General features: G+C 41.8%; 1 protein-coding gene across 1 annotated transcript in view; it reads right to left on the bottom strand.

Moving 5' to 3' along the window:
• The window catches only part of COL6A5 (collagen type VI alpha 5 chain), a 162287-nt gene that overhangs the window by 56367 nt on the left and 80970 nt on the right, over nt 1-24950 (bottom strand). The window contains exons 24-35 of the mRNA XM_055569957.1: nt 24104-24166; nt 22228-22290; nt 20739-20789; nt 20410-20445; nt 18421-18483; nt 14524-14586; nt 12364-12399; nt 12207-12243; nt 9232-9243; nt 6207-6694; nt 2560-2653; nt 1361-2014 (exon numbers count right to left, since the gene is read on the bottom strand). Coding sequence (XP_055425932.1) covers nt 1361-2014; nt 2560-2653; nt 6207-6694; nt 9232-9243; nt 12207-12243; nt 12364-12399; nt 14524-14586; nt 18421-18483; nt 20410-20445; nt 20739-20789; nt 22228-22290; nt 24104-24166 — 1660 coding nt within the window. The remainder of the gene's footprint in view (nt 1-1360; nt 2015-2559; nt 2654-6206; nt 6695-9231; nt 9244-12206; nt 12244-12363; nt 12400-14523; nt 14587-18420; nt 18484-20409; nt 20446-20738; nt 20790-22227; nt 22291-24103; nt 24167-24950) is intronic.

Genomic DNA, 24950 nt, shown 5'->3' on the forward strand with positions numbered 1-24950 from the left:
CTGAAATCCTAAGGTGGTGGAATTGGTTCCAGCAGAACCTAACTCTACACATGTCAGATTCTCAGAAAGAAGAGGTTCAGCTCTGATTTCATGGGATCTTCTAGAGCAGGGTTTCTCAACCTCAATACTATTGACACTTGGGGCTGGACTGTTCCTTATTGTGGGGGAAACACCCTGTGCATTGTCGGACGTTTAGCAGCATCCCTGGTCTCTACTCAGGTGGTGCTAGTAGTACAGAACCAGCCTGGCAATGCAGGAGACATAAGGGAAGCAAGTTCAGTCCCCGGGTTGGGAAGATCCCCTGGAGGAGGGCAGGGCAACCCACTCCAGTATGCTTGCCTGGAGAATCCCATGGACAGAAGAACCTGGCGAGCTACAGTCCATAGCGTCGCAAAGAGTTGGACACGACTGAAGTGACTTAGCATGGATGCACTGGTCTCTACCCACTAAACACCAGTAGTATCCTGTCCCTCAGTTGTGACAAATAAAAATGTCTCCAGGTATTTCCAAATGTTATCTAGGAGGCAAAGTCATCCCCAGCTGAGAACTGTCTGTCTGGAAAGGGCATTTCTTGAACCACTTGTGGTGAAGGACAAGGTATTTTTATTTCCAGCCCTTTGCAGACTGATCCTTTTGGTTTATCTTTTGTTCAGTGAGTCAAAGTACACATTCTTACATTTGTATAATGTGGCCATGTCAAACTGCTCTAAAAGTTTCTAGATGCGTACTAGCAATTTGTGTATTTCTCTCCTTACTCTTCAGCTTATGGACTAACACTGTCCAATGGGTGACACTTGGTAGTGCACTGGCCCAGAACGTTGCTACTCTAAGTGTGATCTCTGGACCAGAAGCACTGACATTGCTGAGGAGCCTGTTAGAAACGTAGAATCTCAGGTTCCACCCTACATGTGCTGAGCCAGAACCTGCATTCTGACAAGATTCCTGTGTGATTTGTATGCTTAGACTTTTGGAGGGCAGCACGTGCACACAGGTCTCCAGGTATGCCAAGATTGGAAATAAACCAGGTGTAGCAGGGAACACTTTTATTTAAATGTTCAACCTGGAGACCAACCTGCAAGAACTTGTTTAGGTTGAGTAAGTGTGGTTTAGGAGATCTGAAGTCACTCTGTGCTTTCTAGTGCTGAGATTTTTGGCTAAGAGTCATTCTTTCGTGAAAGAGATCTCATGACCCAGGTATAAATAGGGTATAACCAAGATGTGTCGTATCCCTGTCAGCCTTTCACCACCTAATTCATATATTTGGGTAAGCTATAGATACAGAGATATCTTCGGTTATCAATACTATTAACAAACACTAATTTATTAAAACAAAGAGGTTAAAAAAAAAATAGTGACTTACGTCTCACTGAGTACACAAACGGCTTTAAAAACTTCACAACATAATCCAGATTTGGTTTATGAATTCTCCCCAGCTGTATCAGATGGTGATCAAGCGGGTGGCTGGCCAGCTCCTCCATCTCCTCCTCGGGTGTCAAACCCACGGAAATCACAAATATGACATAGCCTTGACACTTGGCCCTCAGAGCCATCTTCTTCAAGAATTCCTTTCTCTCACGATTCACTCCAGCGGAGACCACAAAGATGACCCTGTATTTTCTTAGCTTGGGCGTTGCTGGGAAGAGATTCTCCACGGCCCACAGTAGGGCATGACCAATGGTGGCTTCCCCATTTAGCTGTTGGAGGTTAGTCTCAATGTACCTTTTCATCAGAGCTTGACTGTTATAAGTTGTAAACTCAAACTCTGTTTTTACCACCTTCTTCTCTCTCCTATCCCAAGGAGAATAGCTCAACAAGGCAATCCTATCACCAGAGTCTGAGACTATAGGGTCTGAGGCAATTTCAAAGTTGTCAAGCATTGAGCTCACCAAGGCTTTCATATCCTTAAACTCATCACTTGCTACATTTCTAGAATTGTCTAAGAGGAAGGCGACATCCATGTATGAATTTTCAGGTAAGACAATTTCTTTCTTGCAAATATCTGGAAAACATTTATCTGAAAACACAGAGATTCATCATTGGTTCAGTGTTGGCACAAGGAGACACTGTTGGTTGAGATCTTCCAGTGAATAAGGAACTGATTATCAAAAATGAATCATCTGATCAATACCTCTTCAACTTCAGTACCTCATCATTTAAATTACTAAGGAATTTTCAACTTCTTCATAATTTCTATGACCACTAGCAGACAATTTGGGAACATCTTTGTTAAAAGTAGGTATAAGTAACATGTATATTTGAAGTCTATAATTCATGTCCAAACTCATTTAGAAAATATTTTTAATATTTTAGAAGCATTTGATACAAACTATCAAATCGTCCCCAGGAAGAGCCAAATCAACTGGGATAATCTTCTAAACTAATTTTTACATTCTATGGAAACTTCCAACATTACAGAGGTTGAAACCCTGACATATGGTGTTGAAAGACTGAAAAACTTAAAATAGAATCTACAATAAAAAACCTTTGATAAAGATAGATTTAATAACTCACCCAGAAGGCATTTAAGTGTTTCAGCCCATTCTTTTTCATTAGTCTTACCATAGCAAAGTGTACAGCTCCGAAGCCTTTCTAATGGATCATATTCCCCATTTGGAGGAACAGAAAGCACCTGAAATGTTCCTGTGTCGTCAAACTGCATTGAAAAAGAAATATATGCTCATTTGATTGTTTTCTTTAGTCATCATTGTTACAGGGGAGAATCTGTTTCTTTAACGTTAACATTTGCTTCCCATTGCTTTTGTTCACTGAAAGGATACTGTCCACACATAATTGCCTTGGGGAACCCTGACCCTCTGCCTGAATGTTAAACCAAAGTGTCTTTGTTCAGAGCCACAGGTGATTCTGTCCGCCTGTGAATGTCTGCAAGAAAGAAGAAATTAACACATCCCCTACCTGAGGCTGACCATTGCAGGAGACATTTGCAAGATTAGTGGCCTTTTTACTTTACTTCCTCACCTCCCATCTCCCCTCTGTGTTCTATGGAAGAAACTGGCCTTCAGACCCCAATAAGATGGCTTTTTTGAGGTTATTTTGAGACATTAGTCTGCCATCTTCTTGGTCTGCTAGTTTTCCAAATAAAGTCATTACAACTTGCCTCAACACCTTGTCTCCAGATTTACTGGCCTGTTGTTCAACAAGCAGAGCAAGCTTGGACTTGGTAACATCATCAAGAATTCACTGTGCACCCACTTCAAGAGTTTGAAAAACATCTGACTGGGCACCATCACCTTGCATTGTCGCTCATTGCTCTAGTTGATGCATCTTCATGTACGCACACACATACAAACACACACACTCACTCACACACACACACACACACAACTATCCCCCCTCTGATCCTAAACATAACCCAAGGAAACGTAGAAACTGTATCAGCAGCTCAATTTTATAAGAAAACTGCCACAAGATAAATACAAGATTCACTCACTGGGTTAGATATTAAAACCTCATTCCTATCTCCAAGCCTGCAATTCTGCATTGAATTTTTACACATTTCTGATTATGCACCAGCTGATTATGTGCTATACATCAGCTTCCAGAGTTGGGTCCTGTAGAAATTTTACATTCACAAGTTACTTTTCACTTCTTTAAGTAGTGATTCCAACTGTTTCTGGGCTTCCCGGGTGGCGCTAGTGGTAAAGAACCCGCCTGCCAATGCAGCAGACATAAGAGATGTGGGTTCCATCCCTAGGTCAGGAAGATGCCCTGGAGGAGGGCATGGCAACCCAGTCCAGTACTCTTCCCTGGAGAATTCCATGGACAGAGGAGCCTGGCAGGTTATAGCCCATAGGGTTGCAAAGAGTCAGACACAACTGAAGTGACTTAGCACGCATGCACATCACTATTTCCACCCAATTGTTCTATCTATTAATAGAAAAAGGTGCATCTTTCAGATGTCAACTGGATTTCCCTGATCACAAATTCCAACTGAAAGTCTATTCCAGTCATACATCCCTTCACTGTTCACCTGAAACTATCACAACATTGTTAATTGGCTATACCCCAATACAAAATAAAACGTTCAAAAGAAAAAAGTCTATTCCATACTACTCAGCCATAGAAAAGAATGAACTAATGCCATTTCCGGCAACATGGATGGACCCAGAGAAAAACAAATATCATATCACTTATATGTGGAATCTAAAACACAGCACAAATGAACGTATGTACAGAGACGGACACATAGATATGGAGAAAAGACTTGTGGTTGCCGAGGGGGTGCAGAGGAGGGAAGGATTGGGGGTTTGGGGTTAGCAGATGCAAACTATCATATATAGGATGGATAAACAACAAGAGCCTACTGTATAGCACAGGACACTATATTCAATATCGTGATAAACCATAATGGGAAAAGAATAACTATATATGTATAACTGGATCTCTTTGCGGTACAGCAGAAATTAACACAATATATAAATCAACTGTACTTCAATTTATTCATTCATTTATTCATTCAGTGACTCAATGACTGTATATTGGGCATTTAGTTTGTATGAGGCACAATGCACCACAGATACTTTGATTATATGGAAGAAATAAATTATTCTCAGGTGATGAGTGGATCTGTCAATCCACAGACATGCTCCTGCTTTTGTTTCTTCCCCCTCAAGAAATTAACAGATCAGAAAAACCACCCCCTCTGTTTTTCTGTAAAGTGCTGAGCATTTTGAAATATTTATAATCATTCCAGCCTTATAGTTAGAAAGTAGCTCCTACATTTCTACTCTCCAATTTTTATGAAACTGGATGCTTTGGTATAATTTTGTATTGATCTTGCTGCTCCCCTGGGTCAAACATTAAATGCCTATCCCTTTTCCAGCAGATCTTCCTGACCCAGGAACTGAACTGGGATCTCCTGCATTGCAGGAGGATTCTTTACCAACTGAGCTATCAGGGAAGCCCAGAACATTAATTGCAACCCTGGTAAATCAAGTAAGTTTATTCACAGGAGTCAACCACATGCTCTTCATTCATTTGTTCATTCAACAAACATTCATTGGGTGCATACAATGTCAAATAGGTAGCATTCTAGGTGCTGGGGATACAGAAATAGACAAAGCAGATGAACCCTCTACCCTATACTCCAGTGGGGGGGCACATACCATAAGAAAACAAATAAATAATCTATATTGGGAGGTCATATTTTTATAAAAATACTTTAACTTTCTACAATTCTTTCTGTCAGGATCTACTGTGACTCTATGGCTCCTATTTTTAAAAAAAATTGTGTTTTTCTTATGAGCAGATTAAATCTCTTCATGTTATAGAGGGCATTTCTTTTTATAGTAGAAATATGTGTATTTGTGGGCTTCTCAGTTGGCACTAGTGATAAAGAACCCTCCTGCCAGTGCAGAACATGTGAGAGACGTGGGTTTGATCCCTGGCTTAGGAAGATCCCCTGGAAAAGGACATGGCAACCCACTCCAGTATTCTTGCCTGGAGGATCCCATGGACAGAGGAGCCTGATGGGCTATGGTCCATAGGGTCACAAAGAGTTGGACACAACTAAAGCGAATTAGCATGTACCCACATATGTGTATTTGTGTAAAATAGATCTTTATAATCTCTTGGGCAACATAATGGCTTCCACCAGCTTCAGGAGCACGTATTTCATGGTTAATATGAACATATTTTATAACAGTAGAACAGTAGATGGAGAAGTTCTTATATTTGGCAGGAGAAAGAGGGAAGCACAGATCCCATGAGAACCTGTGAATCCAAAAAGGACAGAACTCCTCTTGGGAGAAAGGTTCATACACATTAAAGTTTTACACAACATTAAGGGTTCAAAAGTCCCTTAAACTTCACCCATGACAGGTTAAGACCAGTTGTTCAATGAGACACAGGCAACAGATGGCAGATTTGAGAAATACTAGATCAGCAGAAGCCCGACAGCCCTCTCTATCAGACAAACTCAAGTTCAAAGCTTGATTTAGCTACTTAGTAGCAGCACAAAATGGGAGAAGTCACTCAACAATCTGGGCCTCAGTTTCTCGATTTTTAATTGGAGATAACATGCATTTGGTTCAGTGTTTACTAGAAATTGGATTTCAAGGACTCTGGCAACAAGACAACTATGAAAATTGCACAGAGGGTCAAGAGGCCACTTGATTCCTACTCCCCAGTATTACTTTTCTGCCAGTACCAGTATCTAAAATAAAGACACTGCCAAGGGAGGTACTTACCCCAAAAGCCTCATCAAGGTAAACCTTTTCATTAAAAGCAAAGACTGCAGGACTGATACCCAAGGCGCTGAACTCCATGGTGGCCGTGATGATGGACGACCTGCTTGCAGCTTGTCCGTTGCTAAAAAACACAGCAACTCTCTGCACATTGGCTCCTGCAGGCATCCGCTTAAAGATGTTCCGAGCCACAAACCTCATCGCATTCCCAATGTCTCGGACTTCCCCAGAACTTTGATATTTCATTTGGGAGAGAAGCTGAAGAAGCTGCTTCTTGCTATGGTAGTCAGACCCACGGATTAGGTAGCCGGTGCCTGAGTTGTAGGAAACCACAACAACTCTGGCTCCCACAGGGCAATTACTTTCCCTGATGTGAAGGTCATTGACAATAGAAGTGATGATGTCCCTCGTTTCATTAAATCTCTGCTCTGTGATATCGTTGGACTGGTCCAGGGCAAATACCAGCTCTGTTGGATACACAGGACACTTTTCTACAAAAATGAGAGTCAGAAGTGTTAAGTTGTTTCACTGGGTCAAAAGGCCTTCCCATTCCATTTACTCCAGTAAGACAGTCAACACTGAGGTCTGGGAAAATGCAGCTGTCCCATCAAGTCTAGAATCAGAGCTATCCACGTGTAAAGGGGGGAAAGGATTCTGCTTTGTTAGCCTAAGGTGTTACCTAAATACAGAGCAGTGATATCTGGCAATATAATGCTCAGACTTCACCATCTACCATCTGTCTTCTATTTAAAAAGAAACTGGAAGGAGTGTTTGGGCTGATGGAATTATCCTGTATCCTGATTGTGGTGATGATTACACGAATCATGCACGTGTAAAAACTGAACAAAAGAGTGAATTTTACTCTATGGAAAAATTTTAAAGGAAACTATGGCTTTTCAGAAAATCTTAAAGCTTATTCTCTTAAAAAAAAAATCTTCAGAAATGACCTACTAATAATGATAAAGTCAGTTGGAAGATTTTCATCCATTTATGTGGCAAATGGATGAAATAAATTGGACTTCCCTAGTGGCTCAGACAGTAAAGCATCTGTCTACAATGCGGGAGATCCGGCTTCGATCCCTGGGTTGGGAAGAGCCCCTGGAGAAGGAAATGGCAATCCACTCCAGTACTATTGCCTGGAAAATCCCATGGACGGAGGAGCCTGGTAGGCTACAGTCCATGGGGTCGCAAAGAGTCGGACAAGACTGAGCGACCTCACATACATGTGGCAAATACCTGAGTATTCATCATGAGACATGCAGGGTAACATGCCCTGTGAGATACATGTGAAGATGAACCAACACAGATCTACCTTCGAGGACCTTGTCTACGGAGGATCATGACATCAAAAGGTAGACAGTGATCAGAGTTCTTCTTAGGGATTACTCTTCAGAGGACAAAGAGGCTGTTTCTGGGGAGAGGGGATTTCAGGGGCTTTGAGATGACAGCCAGGGTGGCAGGAGGAAGGGGCAGCATAGTGGACCACCGCAGACTTGCACTGAGCTGTCTATAATCCCCAACTCAGTCCTAATGGTTTTATGATAACTGCACTTTGGGAATTTCACAGGGAATCTCCTCTGTGATTATAAATAATGGCCTTGTTAAAGTCTGAACACAGGAAGAGAAAAAGAAATTATTTAAAAATTAGCCAACCCTCCATGTACACAGGCTGTTTTACTCTCCCCAATCTGGCTTACTCCCAAAGCACATTAAATTAAAAGTATCCCATCTCCCAACCGCTGTCCTCAGTTATAGAAATAGAGGAGAAAGTGTTGATTTCAAGATGTGTTTTCAATCAAGACATTTTACTGTGAAGAAATTTTAAAAACATGAAACCCAACAATGAAAAAGAAAATGAGAAAAATGATGTCTTGTTTCTTGTTGTTCAGTTGCAAAGTCGTGTCTGACTCTTTGCAACCTCGTGGACTGTAGCACATATTTCTTAACCTTACAGTAAAAATGCTTAACAAAATGGTAGATAAGTATCTTCATAGATGACCCATCATCACAGATGTCCCCAGAAGGCAGTACCAATTTCCATTTATTTTTAATCTCTCCCTTTCCTAGTGCCAGCATGGTAGCCGATAAATTTAATTCAAATCCATGAAGTTTTATTGAGCTCTTAGACATCAGATTTTGGGGGGATTGAAGGGAATGGCACCAAACTTTGGGATGAGCTCAAAGACCCTGTTAATCTATCTCAACAGGCCTCTAGGAGACCAGGAGGTCTTGGAGTTGATCTAACTGGTTTCAGGAGCAACATCATCTGAGGGGTCACTGAACGCCAGCTGCAGTCGAGGCCCTGGAAGCTCCTCCTCCATCCTCTGGGTCAGGCTGACAAGTGGTGGACACGTGGAGGTGAGAGGTGTGAATGGAGGTCAAAGGGAAGAAAGGAGTCATCACCTGTCCAAGGTGTCAGGGTCCACAGACTTAGCAGCAGATGGAGCAACAGAATGAGGTCAGACACCTGGCCTTGCCCTGAACTGCTCAGCAGCAAAGAACCTACCCCGTGAAGAAAATGAATTGGAAACTGTGGCAGGACTTGGAAAGAACAGCTTGTGAAGGGGTTGGGGACCAGGTGGTCAGCATTTTATAGTCAGGTCCAAACGTGACATGTACAGTTATGGTCATAATACGTGTCTGCAAAGAAGTTAGAAGCCCCTTTTCTCATGGGGATGAGAGGGTTTTTTCCTTTATGAAGTGCTTTTTCAAATCTTTAGCCCATTTATCTTTACTCTTATTTTATTATTTTTTGACATGTAGTTGGTTTACAATGTATTAATTTCAGGCATACAGCAAAGTGATTCATTTATATATATATATATTTAAAAATATATATATATAAATATATATATATATATATTCAGATTCTTTTCCCTTATAGGTTATTATAAAATATTGAACAGAGTTCTCTGTGCTATACAGTGTCTTTGCTGGTAATCTGTTTTATATATAGTAGTGTGTATGTGGGCTTGTCAGAATGCAGGAAGTAGTTCAGCAAGAAACATAATATGGTAAGAATACTCACCTTTCCAACAAGCTATAAAAAGGAGAGAGAGAGAGAAAGAGTCTGTTACATTTTTGGAATTAAATAACCCCCAAAACAAAATTTCAACAAAACTTAGTATTCTGTTTAGCTCTTATTGCAAATGAGGCTAATTCCTAATTACAGGAAGTCAAGGTTAAACGTGAGAGGAGGATGGACACAGAATTCTACTACTTTATGGGTCTTCCTGACCTTTCCTCCTTGCGAGCCCTGGCCAGCAGACATTAGCAGAACTCTGGTTGAAATTTGACTCACTGGTCACTTGTTTTAGAAACAGAACAGATGAGCCACTGATCAACTGGCATGATAGCTAAACTTGTTTTGTCTCTCTCTTTACAGCCTTCTGAGAGCCGTTCAGCAAGCCAGGACTAAAATATGGGGTCTTCTTGTCTTCCTTGATGAACACCTTTGGGAACCTCTATTTTTCTGCTGAACTGTGGGGGTTTCCAAATGAATTTTGTCTCTGCTTAAACACACACACACACACACACACACACACAATAAAACAGCTCCTGTGTTTGAGTGATCTCCGTATCCAGACAGAAGGAACACCCAAGGCTTCCTCTAGAGCATCTGGTTTCTCCAAGTGATTTGGTTGGTATGCGTGAGATGAATCGGGGGAGAATAATGGTAAATCTTTAAGCACAACCCTAACAATTTCCATGCTCCTTTTACTCAACACCCTGGAAGCGAATGATCACGCCAAGACACTAAAAGACTTTACTAGCCCTGGCAACAACCCAGCTGTGTGCCTGCTCGCCCACAGCCTGCACCCCCTCACGTCAATCCTATGAGGACTTGGTTTGTCTTTATCCTGCAGCTGCTGAGATGCTGAGAGTCAGCAGAGGGCACACAGGGCCCACCGCCTCCTCTGCATCTCAAGGCCTGAAATAGACTCCTTCTTCTGATTGAGAAGTCCCATTGGTTAACCTCCAGCCCAGCTGCGACGCTAGAAGCACAGACTCTAGGAACAGACACTTTTGTCTGGGTTTCAGTCTGGCAAAGCTGCATGACTTTGGAGAAACTACTTGACTTCTTTCAAGCGTGTTTCTTGTTTTATATTTAGTTTTTCCTGAAAGTCCTGTCTCTTCTTCTAAAACTGTAATTACTAGGGCCCTCTTATGTTTTTCCAACCACCACTCCCTCTCCCCATTCTCCACAGCCTCCTAGATCTTATTTTATTCTGGGGGAAGGTGCTACCCACTAGCCCAGGGCCCAGGCCCTCATCCCAGTGTGGGCTGAAGAACAACCCCGATGGAGCACAGTTCCAACCCTGCGGGGCCTTGGGTGTCAGCCATCAAGGAAAGCCATCTGAATTAGCTCCAAAGGTCTTTTTCCCCATCTCAGTTCTGCATTCTGTAGCTCCATGGTCTGGTTACAAATCCTGCCCACTCGCTCCCCACCACCGAATTTCCTAACTCCTTTCATGCAGTATTGGAAAGTGCCCTTCAAAGCCCAAATCCTCCAAGGCAGGCATTCACCTCCCCACCCCTCTACCTCTCGGGTTGTCCTTGATTTAGGTCACACAGTCTTCTCTCCACAGTGGCTCTCCTCTTGTTCTCTCCCTGAGCCCCGGGCTGGTTCTCACCCCCTCACTGTGCTGGAGAGCCTTTTAGCTCTCAAGCGACATCTTTGACATGGGTTCCCTGCCCCACCCCACCCAACACGTCACTTTGGAGTTCTCTCCATTGGCTGCTTTTTGCCTTTTTCCAAGCTGCCCAAACTTAGCAGGACTCTCTGCAATGTTGTTTTTCTGGGGTGAGGTCCACTCTTTTTGCTAGGGCAACTTCCTGGGTTTATCCCTTGGGTTTCTGTATCTGTCTGTCTAGTTGCACATTCTTGGGAATCTCATCCATCCCTGTGGCTCTAAGGACATTAGTGACTCCAGCTTTCTGAGTTTCTTCCCTGATTTTCACCTTTAAAGGACTCCATTTCATCAGCTGCCAGTAGATCATCTCACTTTAGGGTCTGCACAGCATTCCTTTCCCTCTGAAATGTGGAAACTCATCACTTCTTCCTACCAATCTATTTTCTTCACAGTTCTTCCTCTGCCTGCTCATCCACGGTGGTACCAAACCTCTCCCCATATGGTCTTACAGTATTTTAAACTTGATTCTATTGTTGGTCTTTCCTGGTCATACACCTGCAATGACTACATTTTTATCTAATCTCCTCTAGTAAGTCTCTCAGATTTTCCATTCTTCTGATTGTGATTGTATGGCATGATTATAAACCACAATGGAAACACGAAGAAAGAAAAACCACCTAAAAGTCTATCATCCTAACATAATACATGGCTACATTTTCCCAATTTCTCTTCTCATATTTGTTTCCAGTGTGTTTCTATGTGTGTGTGTGTGTGTGTGTGTGTGTGTGTACATATAGGGGCTTCCCTGGTGGCTCAGTGGGAAAGAATCTGCCTGCCAATGCAGGAGACTTGGATTTAATTTCTGGATCAGGGAGATCCCCTTGAGAAGGAAATGGCAACCCACTCCAGTATTCTCACCTGGGAAATCCCATGGACAGAGGGGCCTGGTGGGCCTCAGTCCATTGGGCCGCAAAGAGTCGGACACAGGACATGACTGAGCAACCAAGCAGCAACAGCATATATATAACCTCAAACCGCCATGGTCACCCTTTTAACACCATGCCCTCCAGGCCCTGGTACATAACTGCGTGTGAGCTAAGTCACACACCTCTTGAGTTGGTCACATCATATCTCACAGGCGTGTTTTCTCTCCCTCTAGAAAGTACACCTCTGGGCCAAGGCTTGTGCCTTTTCCTTCCTCCTTTGTCATGAGCTGTTCCCACAGCAGGCACTCAGAGCAGGCCTGCTGCCAAGGACATACGGCTTCTCTACCAGCAAGTCCAGCTGACTGATTCCGCATCCCCACACGGCTTTCATGCTAAGTGCCCTCACCCATCACCAATGCCCTAAGACACACACAGATACTCACGACTATGGTCCCGCGTGAACTGGATTAGATCACATTGCTGTATGTGGAAAAGGAGAGGGAAAAAAAGAAATATTAGCACAGTGACTTCCAAGTGGCCATATTCATTTCGCAGGGAATGGGCTGCATTTTGTGTGTGTGTGAATAATGAGATACATACAGAATATATGGGCTTCCCTGCCATCCCTTTAGGGCCCTAGGAAAACAAACACAGAACAAGTTATTAGTAGAAGAACTGGAGTCTTCAACGCTGTTTCCTCACACACACCAAGAGCATAAACCTTTCTGTTTCAGTGTATGATCAATTAAGCTAATATCTACCTAGACTGAACTGAATGATTTTTCTAGGACGACAAGAAGGAAAGAAACAAAAGTATTTCTTAACGATATGTGTACTGCAGATAGAACATTTAGACGGCATTTCTTGTAAGAATACTTAAAATGATAAACAGTAAGCTTCCCAAGGAATAGCATGAAGGAGAGACATTTACTGAGTATATTTAAATTTCTGGCAGTGGCACATATGTGAAAAAGGCAGTTACATAGCAAAATGGACACTCCACAGGAGAGCATGCACACCAAGCCCGTAAATCCTGAAAGGTGTTGGGTGGAAGGAGTACAGATAATCGCGTGAGATGAGTCAAGGAAGGCTCCTAAACACACTCAGCCGCCTTTCTTGACACTGTGAGTTTTTCTCTTTTTCTCTTTTAATTCCTTTTATGAGGATCAGCCTTCTTCTTGGCATTTGGTTCTTAATGTGTTTGCACATATGAATCCCTTTAGGCAGCTAGTGAAAGCTAGGATGCTGGCTTCAGAAAATGTTATCACATGTTCATGACTGCTATATGTTTCACTGACTCTCCCACCAGAAGCTCAACTACTGATGTCAGTGTAAGAACTTCTTTCTAAACTACAACTTGAACATCCGTCCATCTATCCATCCATCCATCCAATGAACAGCTAAATGTCTGCTGAGTGCTGAGGTGCCCCTCTGAGTGCTGCTACTGTTAACCAGAACTGTGATGGTATCCATGATTTTACCCTCTGGGGGCTTATTTTCTTCCTGATCCAAATCAGGAAATATGCATCTCACTAAAAGTTGCAGAGTCTCATTCTTTCCTTTATAAGTGACAGCAGAAAGCAGAAAAGAATGCTCAGCCATTTAAACAGAAGGAGGAAGTTTCCAACTAATGAATAGGCTAGACAGCCCACATCCTACAGAAGACCAGATGGCAAAGAGTAGGTCCCAAGACTTGGAATAACTTGGAGCAACTTCTTCAGGAGAAGCTAGGGGCCCCAGGCCTGAGACAGAGAAGCCACAGTCTAGACCAGCATGGCCAAACACAAGAGCAGGAAGATGTGGGACCCCCAGGGCGAACTCCAGAATCTGGAAAGGAGACCAGTCCAGACTGACCCAGGAAATAGATTCTCACCCACGTGACTAAGAATAGTCACTAGTTCCTTCATGCAAAAGAAAGAAAAAGTTATATCAGAGTATCCTTTACTCTAGTTGATTCTCATTCTATTACAGACTCAGTTTTCCATAAAAGATCCATGTTTTTGTTTTCTTTATAAAGTTGCAAGTTAAAGAGCCCCTCGAGGTAGTCAGAAAACAGTCACACTGTACGAAACAAGAGAAGCAATTTCTCCTCTCCCATACACACTGCTTTCTGCACCTCACACCCAAAACACAGGCACTGGCAACATTTAGCTCTTACTTGACTGTTCTCTTTAGGAGGGGAGAAACAGGTTAATAAGTCATCACAGTAACACAAAAGGTGCTAAAATAGAGATGTGGATATCTTGCCAGTGAGAGATGTGCCTGGCTCTGCTCAGGAATGCTTCTAGAGGTAACTGAATTCCTTGTAATTCAATCACAGAGGAAAGTTGCAATTTTTATCTCTATATCTCTTTAGAATCTAAATCATGAGTTCAGGAAGGTAACAACAGTGGCTTGGGAAACTCTGATCAACTTGTCAGGACACCTTAATGAAGCTTATGCAATTCTATCCCTATTTTAAAACTTCAGTAAAAATTAACAGTCACAACTCATATTTGTATGGAAACTTTATAGTTTACAAAGAGCATTCACATTTGATTATCTGATCCTCACAGCAGCTACCTTTGGAGATGGTTCAAACAGGACACGTCATTACCATCTTAGAAGGAAACTAATAGACCCAGGGACCCGTCCAAGGGCACCCAGGCAGCAAGAAACAGAACCTGGACTTGAACCCTGTTTCTGACTTTGAGTTCTGTGCCCGATCCATCTGGCATCCTAGGAAGCCACACACGACTTAGTTCTCCTGAGTATACTCACTCTCCGTCCAGGGGGGCCTTGGGGTCCAGGAGAGCCCGCTTCACCTTTCTGGCCTACCATGAGCTGCAGGGAGAAACATACATGAGTTTCCACATCCTCTATCCATGGGGACTCCCTCAGCCCTAATGAGACCTTATAATTGCTTTAAAAAATTTAGAAAAAGCAAAAATAATTCAAGTCAAGCAAGTTCCTTACTTTTAATATAAATAGCCATCCTTTTTACTCATAGAACTCAGAGAAGAAATAATTTTCCCAACAGTTCATTGTTAGTGTCTAGAAATACAACTTATTTTTATATGCTGATTTTGTATCCTGCAACTTTACTGAATTTATTAGTTCTAACAGCTTTTTGATGAAGTTTTTAAGATTTCCTATCTATAAGATCAGTTCAGTTCATGTCAATTCAGTCGCTCAGTCGTGTCCGACTCTTTGCGACCCCATGAATCGCAGCACGCCAGGCCTCCTTGTCCATCACCAACTCCCGGAGTTCACTCAGACTCACGTCCATCGAGTCAGTGATGCCATCCAGCCATCTCATGCTCTGTCATCCCCTTCTCCTCCTGTCCCCAATCCCTCCCAGCATCAGAGTCTTTTCCAGTGATTCAACTCTTCGCATGAGGTGGCCAAAGTACTGGAGTTTCAGCTTTAAGATCATATGACTGCAAATAGACACTTCTACTTCTTCCCTTCTCATCAGAATGACTTTTATTTCCTTTTCTTGTGTGATCCCTCTAGCTAGGACTTCCAGTACTATGTTGAATAGGGTAGAGAAAGTGCACACCTTTGTCTTGTACCTGGTCCTAGCATCGTCGAGTGTGATGTTAGTTGCAAATTTTTTGTATGTGACCTTTATTATGTTGATGTACGTTCCTTCTATACCTAATTTGTTAAGAGTTTTTATACGGGAAAGGTATTGAATTTTGTCAAATGTTTTTTCAGCATTTATTGAGATGATACTATAATTTTTATCTTTAATTCTAAATAGCCATTATTCAGTTCAGTTCAGTTCAGTCACTCAGTCGTGTCCGACTCCCTGATCCCATGAATTGAAGCACGCCAGGCTTCCCCGTCCATCACCAACTCCTGGAGCTTGCTCAAACTCATGTCCATTGAGTCCGTGACACCATCCAACCATTTCATTCTCTGTCATCCCCTTCTCCTCCCACCTTCAATCTTTCCCAGCATTGGGTCTTTTCCAATGAGTCAGTTCTTCTCATCAGGTGGCCAAAGTACTGGAGCTTCAACATCAGTCCTTCCAATGAATATTCAGGACTGATTTCCTATAGAATTGACTGGTTTGATTCTTTGCAGTCCAGGGGACTCTCAAGAGTCTTGTCTAACACCACAGTTAAAAAGCATCAATTCTTCAGTGCTCAGCTTTCTTTATGGTCCAACTCTCATATCCATATATGACTACTAGAAAAACTATAGCTTTGGCTATATGGATCTTTGTCAGCAAAGTAATGTCTCTGCTTTTTAATATGCTGCCTAGGTTAGTCATTGCTTTTCTTCCAAGGAATAAGCATCTTTTATATTCATGGCTGAGGTCACCATCTGCAGTGAGTTTCAGTTCAGTTCACTTCAGTCGCTTAGTCGTGTCCGACTCTTTGTGACCCCATGAATTGAAGCACACCAGGCTTCCCTGTCCATCACTAACTCCCAAAGTTTACTCAAACTCATGTCCATTGAGTCGGTTGATGCCATCCAGCCATCTCATCCTCTGTCGTCCCTTTCTCCTCCTGCCCCCAATCCCTCTTAGCATCAGGGTCTTTTCCAATGAGCCAACTCTTCTCATGAGGTGGCCAAAGTATTGGAGTTTCAGCTTCAGCATCAGTCCTTCCAATGAACACCCAGGACTGATCTCCTTTAGGATGGACTGGTTGGATCTCCTTGCAGTCCAAGGGACACTCAAGAGTCTTCTCCAACACCACAGTTCAAAAGCATCAATTCTTCGGTGCTCAGCTTTCTTCACAGTCCAACTCTCACATCCATACAGGACCACTGGAAAAACCATAGCCTTGACTAGACAGACCTTTGTTGGCAAAGTAATGTCTCTGCTTTTCAATATGCTATTTAGGTTGGTCATAACTTTCCTTCCAAGGTGTAAGCATCTTTTAATTTCATGGCTGCAGTCACCATCTGCAGTAATTTTGGAGCCCAAAAAAATAAAGTCTGACACTATTTCCCCATCTATTTTCCATGAAGTGATGGGACCAGATGCCATGATCTTTTCTGAATGTTGAGTTTTCTGAATGTTGACTTTTAAGCCAAGTGTTTCACTCTCCTCTTTTACTTTCATCGAGACGCTTTTCATTCCTCTTCACTTTCTGCCATAAGGGTAGTGTCATCTGCATATCTGAGGTTATTGCTATTTCTCCTGGCAATCTTGATTCCAGCTTGTGCTTCTTCCAGCCCAGCATTTCTCATGATGTACTCTGCATATAAGTTAAATAAGCAGGGGGACAATATACAGCCTTGATGTACTCCTTTTCCTATTTGGAACCAGTCTGTTGTTCCATGTCCAGTTCTAACTGTTGCTTCCTGACCTGCATACAGGTTTGTCAAGAGGCAGGTCAGGTGGTCTGGTATTCCCATCTCTTTCAGAATTTTCCAGTTTATTGTGATCCACACAGTCAAAGGCTTTGGCATAGTCAATAAAGCAGAAATAGATGTTTTTCTGGAACTCTCTTGCTTTTTCAATGATCCAGCAGATGTTGGCAATTTGATGTCTGGTTCCTCTGCCTTTTCTAAAACCAGCTTGAACATCTGGAAGCTCACAGTTCATGTACTACTGAAGCCTGGCTTGGAGAATTTTGAGCATTACTTTACTAGTGAGTTTGGAGCCCCCCAAAATAAAGTCTGTCACTGTTTCCATTGTTTCCCCATCTATTTGCCATGAAGTGATGGGACCGGATGCCATGATCTTAGTTTTTTGAGTGTTGAGTTTTAAGCCAACTTTTTCACTCCTCTCTTTCACTTTCATCAAGAGCCTCTTTAAATAGACATTCTTAATAATTGGTAAACATCCATTTTCTTCCTAGCCTCTTCATCTAGTGACATCCTTTGCTCTGGCACTGGCTGTGCATTTAAACCTAAATCAATCGTAAGCTAGAATTAGCATTTAAAAAAGCAAATATACTAGAGCATGTGGAGATCTAATAAAAACCTGCCATCTGCAAAGGATCAAACAAGAAAAATAATTCCCCACAAACATTAGGACATGGGTTGGCTGTATCATTCCCCACAATTCAAGGTAATGGAAATAGATGCTAATGAAAAATATCCAGCCAGATGTAAATTGGATCTACTGAATTGCCTCTCTTTCACAATGCTAATGACCATTGATATAACACTCAATTTTAAAATGAAAGGATGCTTGTCTCAGCGTTTGTTTTTCAATAACTATAACACTCTGTACTTTGCTATTAGAACATCTCAACAGACTCCCTTAAAATGAACACCTCAAGTGACCATGGCTCTAGGAACCAAAATTGTCAGAAAACGCTCCAGGACACAGTGGGAAGATGTCAGCTTCTCCACAGTGGAAGATTTCCACTCGCAGGGTTAATATTCTGGGCTTTAATATATGTCTTAGAAAAGACTGGAAGACACTGGCATTTATTGAAACAGCTTGTTATCAATCTGCAAAAACTTAAAATAGTTCAGATTCATGCAACCATAGAATTTTGGAGCTCAAAGTGACTTTTGGCATCATTAAGTTTAACTCTCATGTTACAGCAACAGAGACCCTGAAAAGTTGTGTTGAAGTTCACACAGCTAGGAAGTGGCATTTCAGATGACCCTGGGTTGGATTGACAATCCACATTTATAATTATAACATAAAAGCCAGAATCTTCAAAGAAATATTCATTATTTCTGCAATTATAGATCACTTACTGTTAATCCCCTAAATCCTTTGGGTCCAGGCCCCCCAGGAATTCCAGGATCACCAGCATCACCCTAAAGATTCAAATATAAGACATCAAGATGTTAAAATGCTTGCTATGAAAATACGAAAATAATTCTCTCCAAACCAAAACCTAATTGATTTTGTAACTATATCACATATTAAACATTAAATATATCTCCTCTTATCATTTAGAACTAAGTCTAAATGATACACTTAGATATTCCCCAAACTATTTTAATTGTCTGAGAACACAAATATTTATGCATAAATATAAATCCAATGGCTATTACGTCAGTGACTAAAAATACATTAAAAGAACTGCTTGAAAATCAAGGAAAACATATGGGGTACTGACTTTATAAAGTACCAAACAATGAATTACTTCCTAAATTCCTGAGTCGTTTTTCAAAAAGTTAAAAGGTAAAAACAAATTTATTCTGACTTGGGTGGAAAACTAATTTAGCCCTTAATCAATAAGCTAATTTCACATTTATCTGGAAATTGAAATGTGCTAATTTTCTCTTTATCAGCAAATTAGAAAATTGGTCCTTTACAATGAGAACTCCTATCCTAAAAGTTATTTATATAGTCCCTACTTGTACCCTTCTGCACCTAGGAAAGAATCTCTTTTGGTAATTCATCAATTAAAAGCACACTTAAGGGGACTCAGAACTTGGCTATTTTCCTATACTGAGGTTGAGTCAATTATCTCAGACATTCTATTTTTTCACCCATATTTTCCATCAGTGATTGGAAGCCACTCTTCTAGACAGGATAATTTTATTTATTTGACTTTTTATTTAAGTATAGTTGATTTATGATGTTAGTTTCAGGTGTACAGCAGAGTGATTCAGTTATACACATACACACATATATATATATATATATATTCATTTTCAGATTCTTTTTCCTTAAAAATTTTTACAAAATATTGAGTATAGTTCCCTGTACTATACAGTTGGTTATCTATTTTATACATAGTAGAGTGTGGAGAATCCCATGGACGGAGGAGCCTGGTAGGCTACAGTCCATGGGGTCGGTAAGAGTCGGACACGACTGAGCGACTTCACTTTCACTTTTCACTTTCATGCATTGGAGAAGGAAATGGCATCCCACTCCATATTCTTGCCTGGAGAATCCCAGGAATGGGAGCCTGGTGGACTGCCGTCTATGGGGTCACACAGAGTTGGACACGACTGAAGCGACTTAGAAGCAGCAGGAGCAGCAGAGTGTATATATTAATCCCAAACTCCTAATTTATCCCTCCCCAACTTTCCCCTTTGGTAATCACACATTTGTTTTCTGTGTCTTTAGGTTTATTTTGTAAATAAGTTCATTTGTAAGATTTTTAAAAGAAATCTTATCACAGAATTCCAGTGTATAGCACACATATAACCTGAGCTGCTCTGGTTGAACTGGAAGTGGCGTCTGGTCGTCGCCCTTGGAGGTCAAATTCAGGCTGATAGGCAATGAGGAATTCTAGAAGATGTTTGATCAAGAAAGTAACATAACAAAGCTATACCTTGGAAAAAATCAGGTGACAGTAGTGTTTTGAACTAACTGAGACAGGTTAAATTTGGAAGTAGGAAACCAATGAAAAGACTCTTGTAATATTTCAGGTAAGAGGAAGTGAAGCCATGATAATGAAGGGCAAAGAACAATAACAGAAGCCAAGAGTTTTGCATGAGATCACCAGGGCAGAGAAATCAAGAAAAAGACAAAGGAGTGAACTTGAGAGGGTACCTAGAGGTAGGGTTTCAAGACAAGGAAAACAGGCAGTGAAGGACATCTTTTCCAATTTAAGGATTTATAGGAGTTAAGTATGGTCCTTTCTTTCATGAAGCTCAGGCAACCAATTATCCTGCCTTTTTTTTTTTTTTTTTTTTTTCTGTTTCATTCGGATCTACTGACTTATCCTCCTTCTCATGTAGAAGGTCAAGATCACGGCAAGTTTGACAAGTTCATGTGTACCATACCTTTTGGCCCATATCTCCAAGGAATCCTCGTGGACCCTGCAATTTTCAGCAAAGAACATAAATAAATCAACATACCATTTCTATAGTATAACCGTTTCTTCTATTATTAAGTTTGATGGTTAAGAATATGCCTGCAGTGCAGGAGACCTGGGTTTGATCCCTGGGTCGAGAAGATCCCCTGGAGAAAGGAATGGCAACCCACTCCAGTATTCTTGCCTGGAGGATTCCATGGATAGAGGAGCTGGTGGGCTACAGTCCATGAGGTCACAAAGAGGTGGACACAAGTAACAGACTCACCAATTAAAGAAATCATCGTTTTCCATATTTACCTTGACTCCTTTTTGTCCCATAGGACCATAGCCTGGAATGCCATAATCACCCTGTGAACATATGAGTTTATTTCAGTTTCTTAAGAGTGAAAATTAATTGTAACTTATACTGGGGAGATTATGGTGTCAGGAGCAAAGCCCTGGGGACTTCCAGGTAGAGAGGGCCTGACGACCTTGAACTCTTAAAATATGCATGTTGCTTAGTTTTCTGCACTTCCTGGTATGGCTCTGGTACTTCACCAGCCAGCTCTGCTTTTCAGACATTGCAGGAGGCAGAGGGATGGCCATTTAGACTGACAAATCAGTAGTGGTTACTTTCCTGGAAAATTAAGAGCTAGTCCAAAGAACACTGGGTGAGGAATTCCTCAAAGAAGAATTATAAATGGCCAATAAACATATGGAAAATTGTTATCCTCACTAGTAACCAAAGAAATGCAATTTGAAACAGTAATGAGATAAAATTGGTAAAGATGAAGGAAAAAAAGGACGATGACTATTGTTGGCATGTATGCCCTGAAGTGATTACTTTTCCTGAATAACAACAATTCATACCTTGTTTGAATTTTCCTAAGGGCATCTTGCAATAGGGTTTAAAACCTTAATTAAATATGTACATATTCCTTGACCTAGCTATGCTACTTCTAGAAATTTCTATGTAGAAATTAATTTTGGCTTCATCCAAAAACTTAGTTACATATAAGAATGTTCATTGGTGTGCTATTTAAAACAGTGAAAAACAGAAAGTAAACTGCATATCCAGCAATAAGAAATCGGTCAAATGAGCTAAGGTACATACACATTCAGTAGAATATTTTGAAGCTATTAAAAGCAACACTGAGGGGAAAATATAATGACTTGGAAATATGTTCATGAAACAGTGTTAATAGGGAAAAATAGAAGTTTTTTGGTATCCCAGGATATTAATGTTACATATTGCAAAATGGTGGGATTATGGGTAATTTTTCTTCCCCATTTCCCATGTTTTACGCTTACCCAATTTTCTACAATATCTATGCGCAACATTTTAATAAACATTATTTTTGAGAAGAAAATAAAATTTTTCCTATATTGGTGGCTCAGTGAGCTACTGAGATCCTGGAACAGCCAGAGATACTAAAACAGATACCCTATTTCTTGATCCTTCTTGATCCTCCCCTCTTCTCATCACTCTGGAGTTTTGCAGGAACTCAAGAGAAATTGGCAGTCCTGACTTGCAACTGACAAGGCCATATATGTTGTTAACATACTGAACTCATTCGTTATTCTCTCTGCATTCCACTTTCCTTGTTAACAGCTGTTCTCCCCTTGTTTCAGCAGACAGATCAGCTGCAGAATGAAAGCTGCAGGGAGCCAGAGGAATGTCCTCACATCTTCCTCGGAGGTCCCAAAACATCTTCAGGACCCAGCTGCTTGAACTGATCGTATCAGCCCTCTTCCCTTCACTGAGCCCTCGGAACTGAGAAAGGGTGGGGGTTCTTAAACCTCGTACCTGCTTTCCTCGCTGTCCCACTTGCCCCGCTGGCCCTGGATCTCCAGGAATCCCAGGTTCTCCCTAGTGAGTGAGGCAAGAAGAGCTTCAGATCAGTAAAAATCATGCCTGATTTCCACCATAGGACATTCTGTCTGTTTGCTGGGGATACTTTGTGTTCTCCGTGAGAGTCCAGTACTCAGTAAGGAAAGGGAGTGTAGGAAACAAAGGATAATGTTCCCAAAGGCGAGTAGGAAACATTAGCACAGCCCAAGGCTGGACTCAGCACTGCTTTCCCATGCCCTAGATGGACAAATGGGGATGGGGAAGAGTGGAAAATTTACTCCAGGGAGAGTGAATTCATTTGCTGATTTATTCACACATCCAGCAATTATTTACTGTCCTGGAAAAGGAACTGTTGAACACAGCTGAGATGGTTCTGCCCTCATCAAGAACACTGGTTAGAAGAGAGACAATTAGGCGATTCTACACCACATGATGAAGTTCAGGGTGCCATGGCAACAGAGAGAAGGGGACTCTAAGTCAGATTTGGTGGGGTTGGCAGGCTGGCTGCCTAAAGGAGGGAAACAGGGATGCTGAGGCTTAAAGTATGAGTTGTGCGAGCTGGAAGAAGGACCAAGGGAGGAATGAGTATGGAAAAGGGAAGGGAAAGTGAAAAGCCAGGGCAGCTACACAGGAGCAAGATGAGGGAGGAAGCTTTAGAATTAAATAGGGTCAAAGAGCCTTCTAAGCTACTTGACCAACCTAGACAGCATATTAAAAGGCAGAAACATTACTTTGCCAACAAAGGTCCATCTAGTCAAAGCTATGGTCTTTTCAGTAGTCATATATGGATGTGAGAGTTGGACTATAAAGAAAGCTGAGTGCAGAAGAATTGATGCTTTTGAACTGTGGTGTTGGAGAAGACTCTTGAGAGTCCCTTCGACTGAAAGGAGGTCCAACCAGTCCATCCTAAACATCAGTTCTGGGTGTTCATTGGAAGGACTGATACTGAAGCTGAAACTCCAATACTTTGGCCACCTGATGCAAAGAACTGACTCATTGGAAAAGACCCTGATGCTGGGAAAGATTGAGGGCAGGAGGAGGGGACGACAGAGGATGAGATGGCTGGATGGCATCACCGACTCGATGGACGTGAGTTTGAGTGAACTCAGGGAGTTGGTGATGGACAGGGAGGCCTGCCGTGCTGCAGTCCATGGGGTCACAAAGAGTCAGACACGACTGAACAACTGAACTGAACTGAACTGAAGCTACTGGAAAGTTTAGAGATTTTCCTTAGGGCCACTGGGAAATTAGGACCAGTGATATAATTTCTGGGACCCACATGGAAGCATGGACCCTTAGCCCAAATGCAAAGACCTTCCAGACGATGAAAGCGGAGCATAAAGTCAAGCACAGTGCCTTCAAAGTGAGGCCCCCTGTATGACTGAATGGGTATCAGGCCCGTGAAGCTGCCCTGGAGGAGGAGCCTCTGAAAGGTTTTGAGCAGGGAGTGAGATACTGAACAGGCCAGTGGTCTGTTCTCTAAGGATCTCCAGGAAGGACACTTCCAAGAAGGCAGGTTGAGTTAGACAGAGGACTGCATGCATGAACAGATTTGAGTTCTGACATCCCCCATGTCCCTGGCCGACTCTGCCACAATTGCCTTGATGCATTCAGAAAACCAGGAAGTTGAGTTTATCAGAGTTGCTTTATGATAGGTGAATAAACTGTGTCTCTCCTAGTGAAATGAGGCGATTTCACAGAGGAAGGAAAAGAATCTATTGCAGAAAACAGGTGAGTGATTGATGGTGCCTGGATCATGTGAAGAATTAACATGAAAATCAAAAAAATGGAGCTCCTCTTTTCTCAGCATTTGAAATCTGTAGGAATTTACCTTTTTCCCCAAAGGACCAGGCCTTCCAACACTCCCTTTATCTCCTACTGGTCCAGGAGCACCCTGAAAGAAAACAGGAAACACAGATGTTGGCACTGTAACAACTCATACAAAATCTGTCAGAACAGATTGCCTTTTCTTTGTGTCATTTCTACCCACTTCTTGATACTTGCTTAAGAAGAGACCCAACCTGAAACCAGACGCCTTGGGCTTCAGTCCTGGTTAAAGGAGCCCAAGTCTTCATTTACAGGGATGTGGCTAGTCCAGATGGGGCCTTAGTGAGAAATGAAAATGGCACCCTAGACACAACACATGTTATTTCTGAATGTGGCAACTTTGTAACAAACTGATCTTGCTAGAACAAGACATTGTGCTGTCCTTGTCACTTTTGTGCTCTGCGCCACCCACGTGTGTGAAAAGGACGCTGAATGTGTCCCGAACCTACAAAGGGGGCCAAAAGGTCTCTTACAAACATGATGGGAAGATCACTAAGCAAACACAGGTATCCCTTGCCTTCTAGACTCTCGCCATCTGCACTGAAAAGGTGAACAGATTCAGAACGTTTTTCATATGAATCTCTTCCCATACACACTCTCATTATTCACCATCAGAAACTCAGGAACCAAGTATCTTCAGGGAGTGAATTCAAAGCTGAACTTTGGAATCAAATAAATTTGGATAGCAAGCGATCTTGGTAGAGTCAGTTTCAAATATCTCTCGTCAATGGAGACAGGCATGGCACAGATAATTTTCAAAAGTTAGAAAAGCCTGAATAATGTATCAGGTTTTTAAATGTTCCTGAGTTAGCATGATGTGAATTCTCCTAATGGCTTACTTCAGGCAGATG

The sequence above is a fragment of the Bubalus kerabau genome, chromosome 2 (assembly GCF_029407905.1).
Source record: "Bubalus kerabau isolate K-KA32 ecotype Philippines breed swamp buffalo chromosome 2, PCC_UOA_SB_1v2, whole genome shotgun sequence".
Taxonomy (NCBI): Eukaryota; Metazoa; Chordata; class Mammalia; order Artiodactyla; family Bovidae; genus Bubalus; species Bubalus kerabau.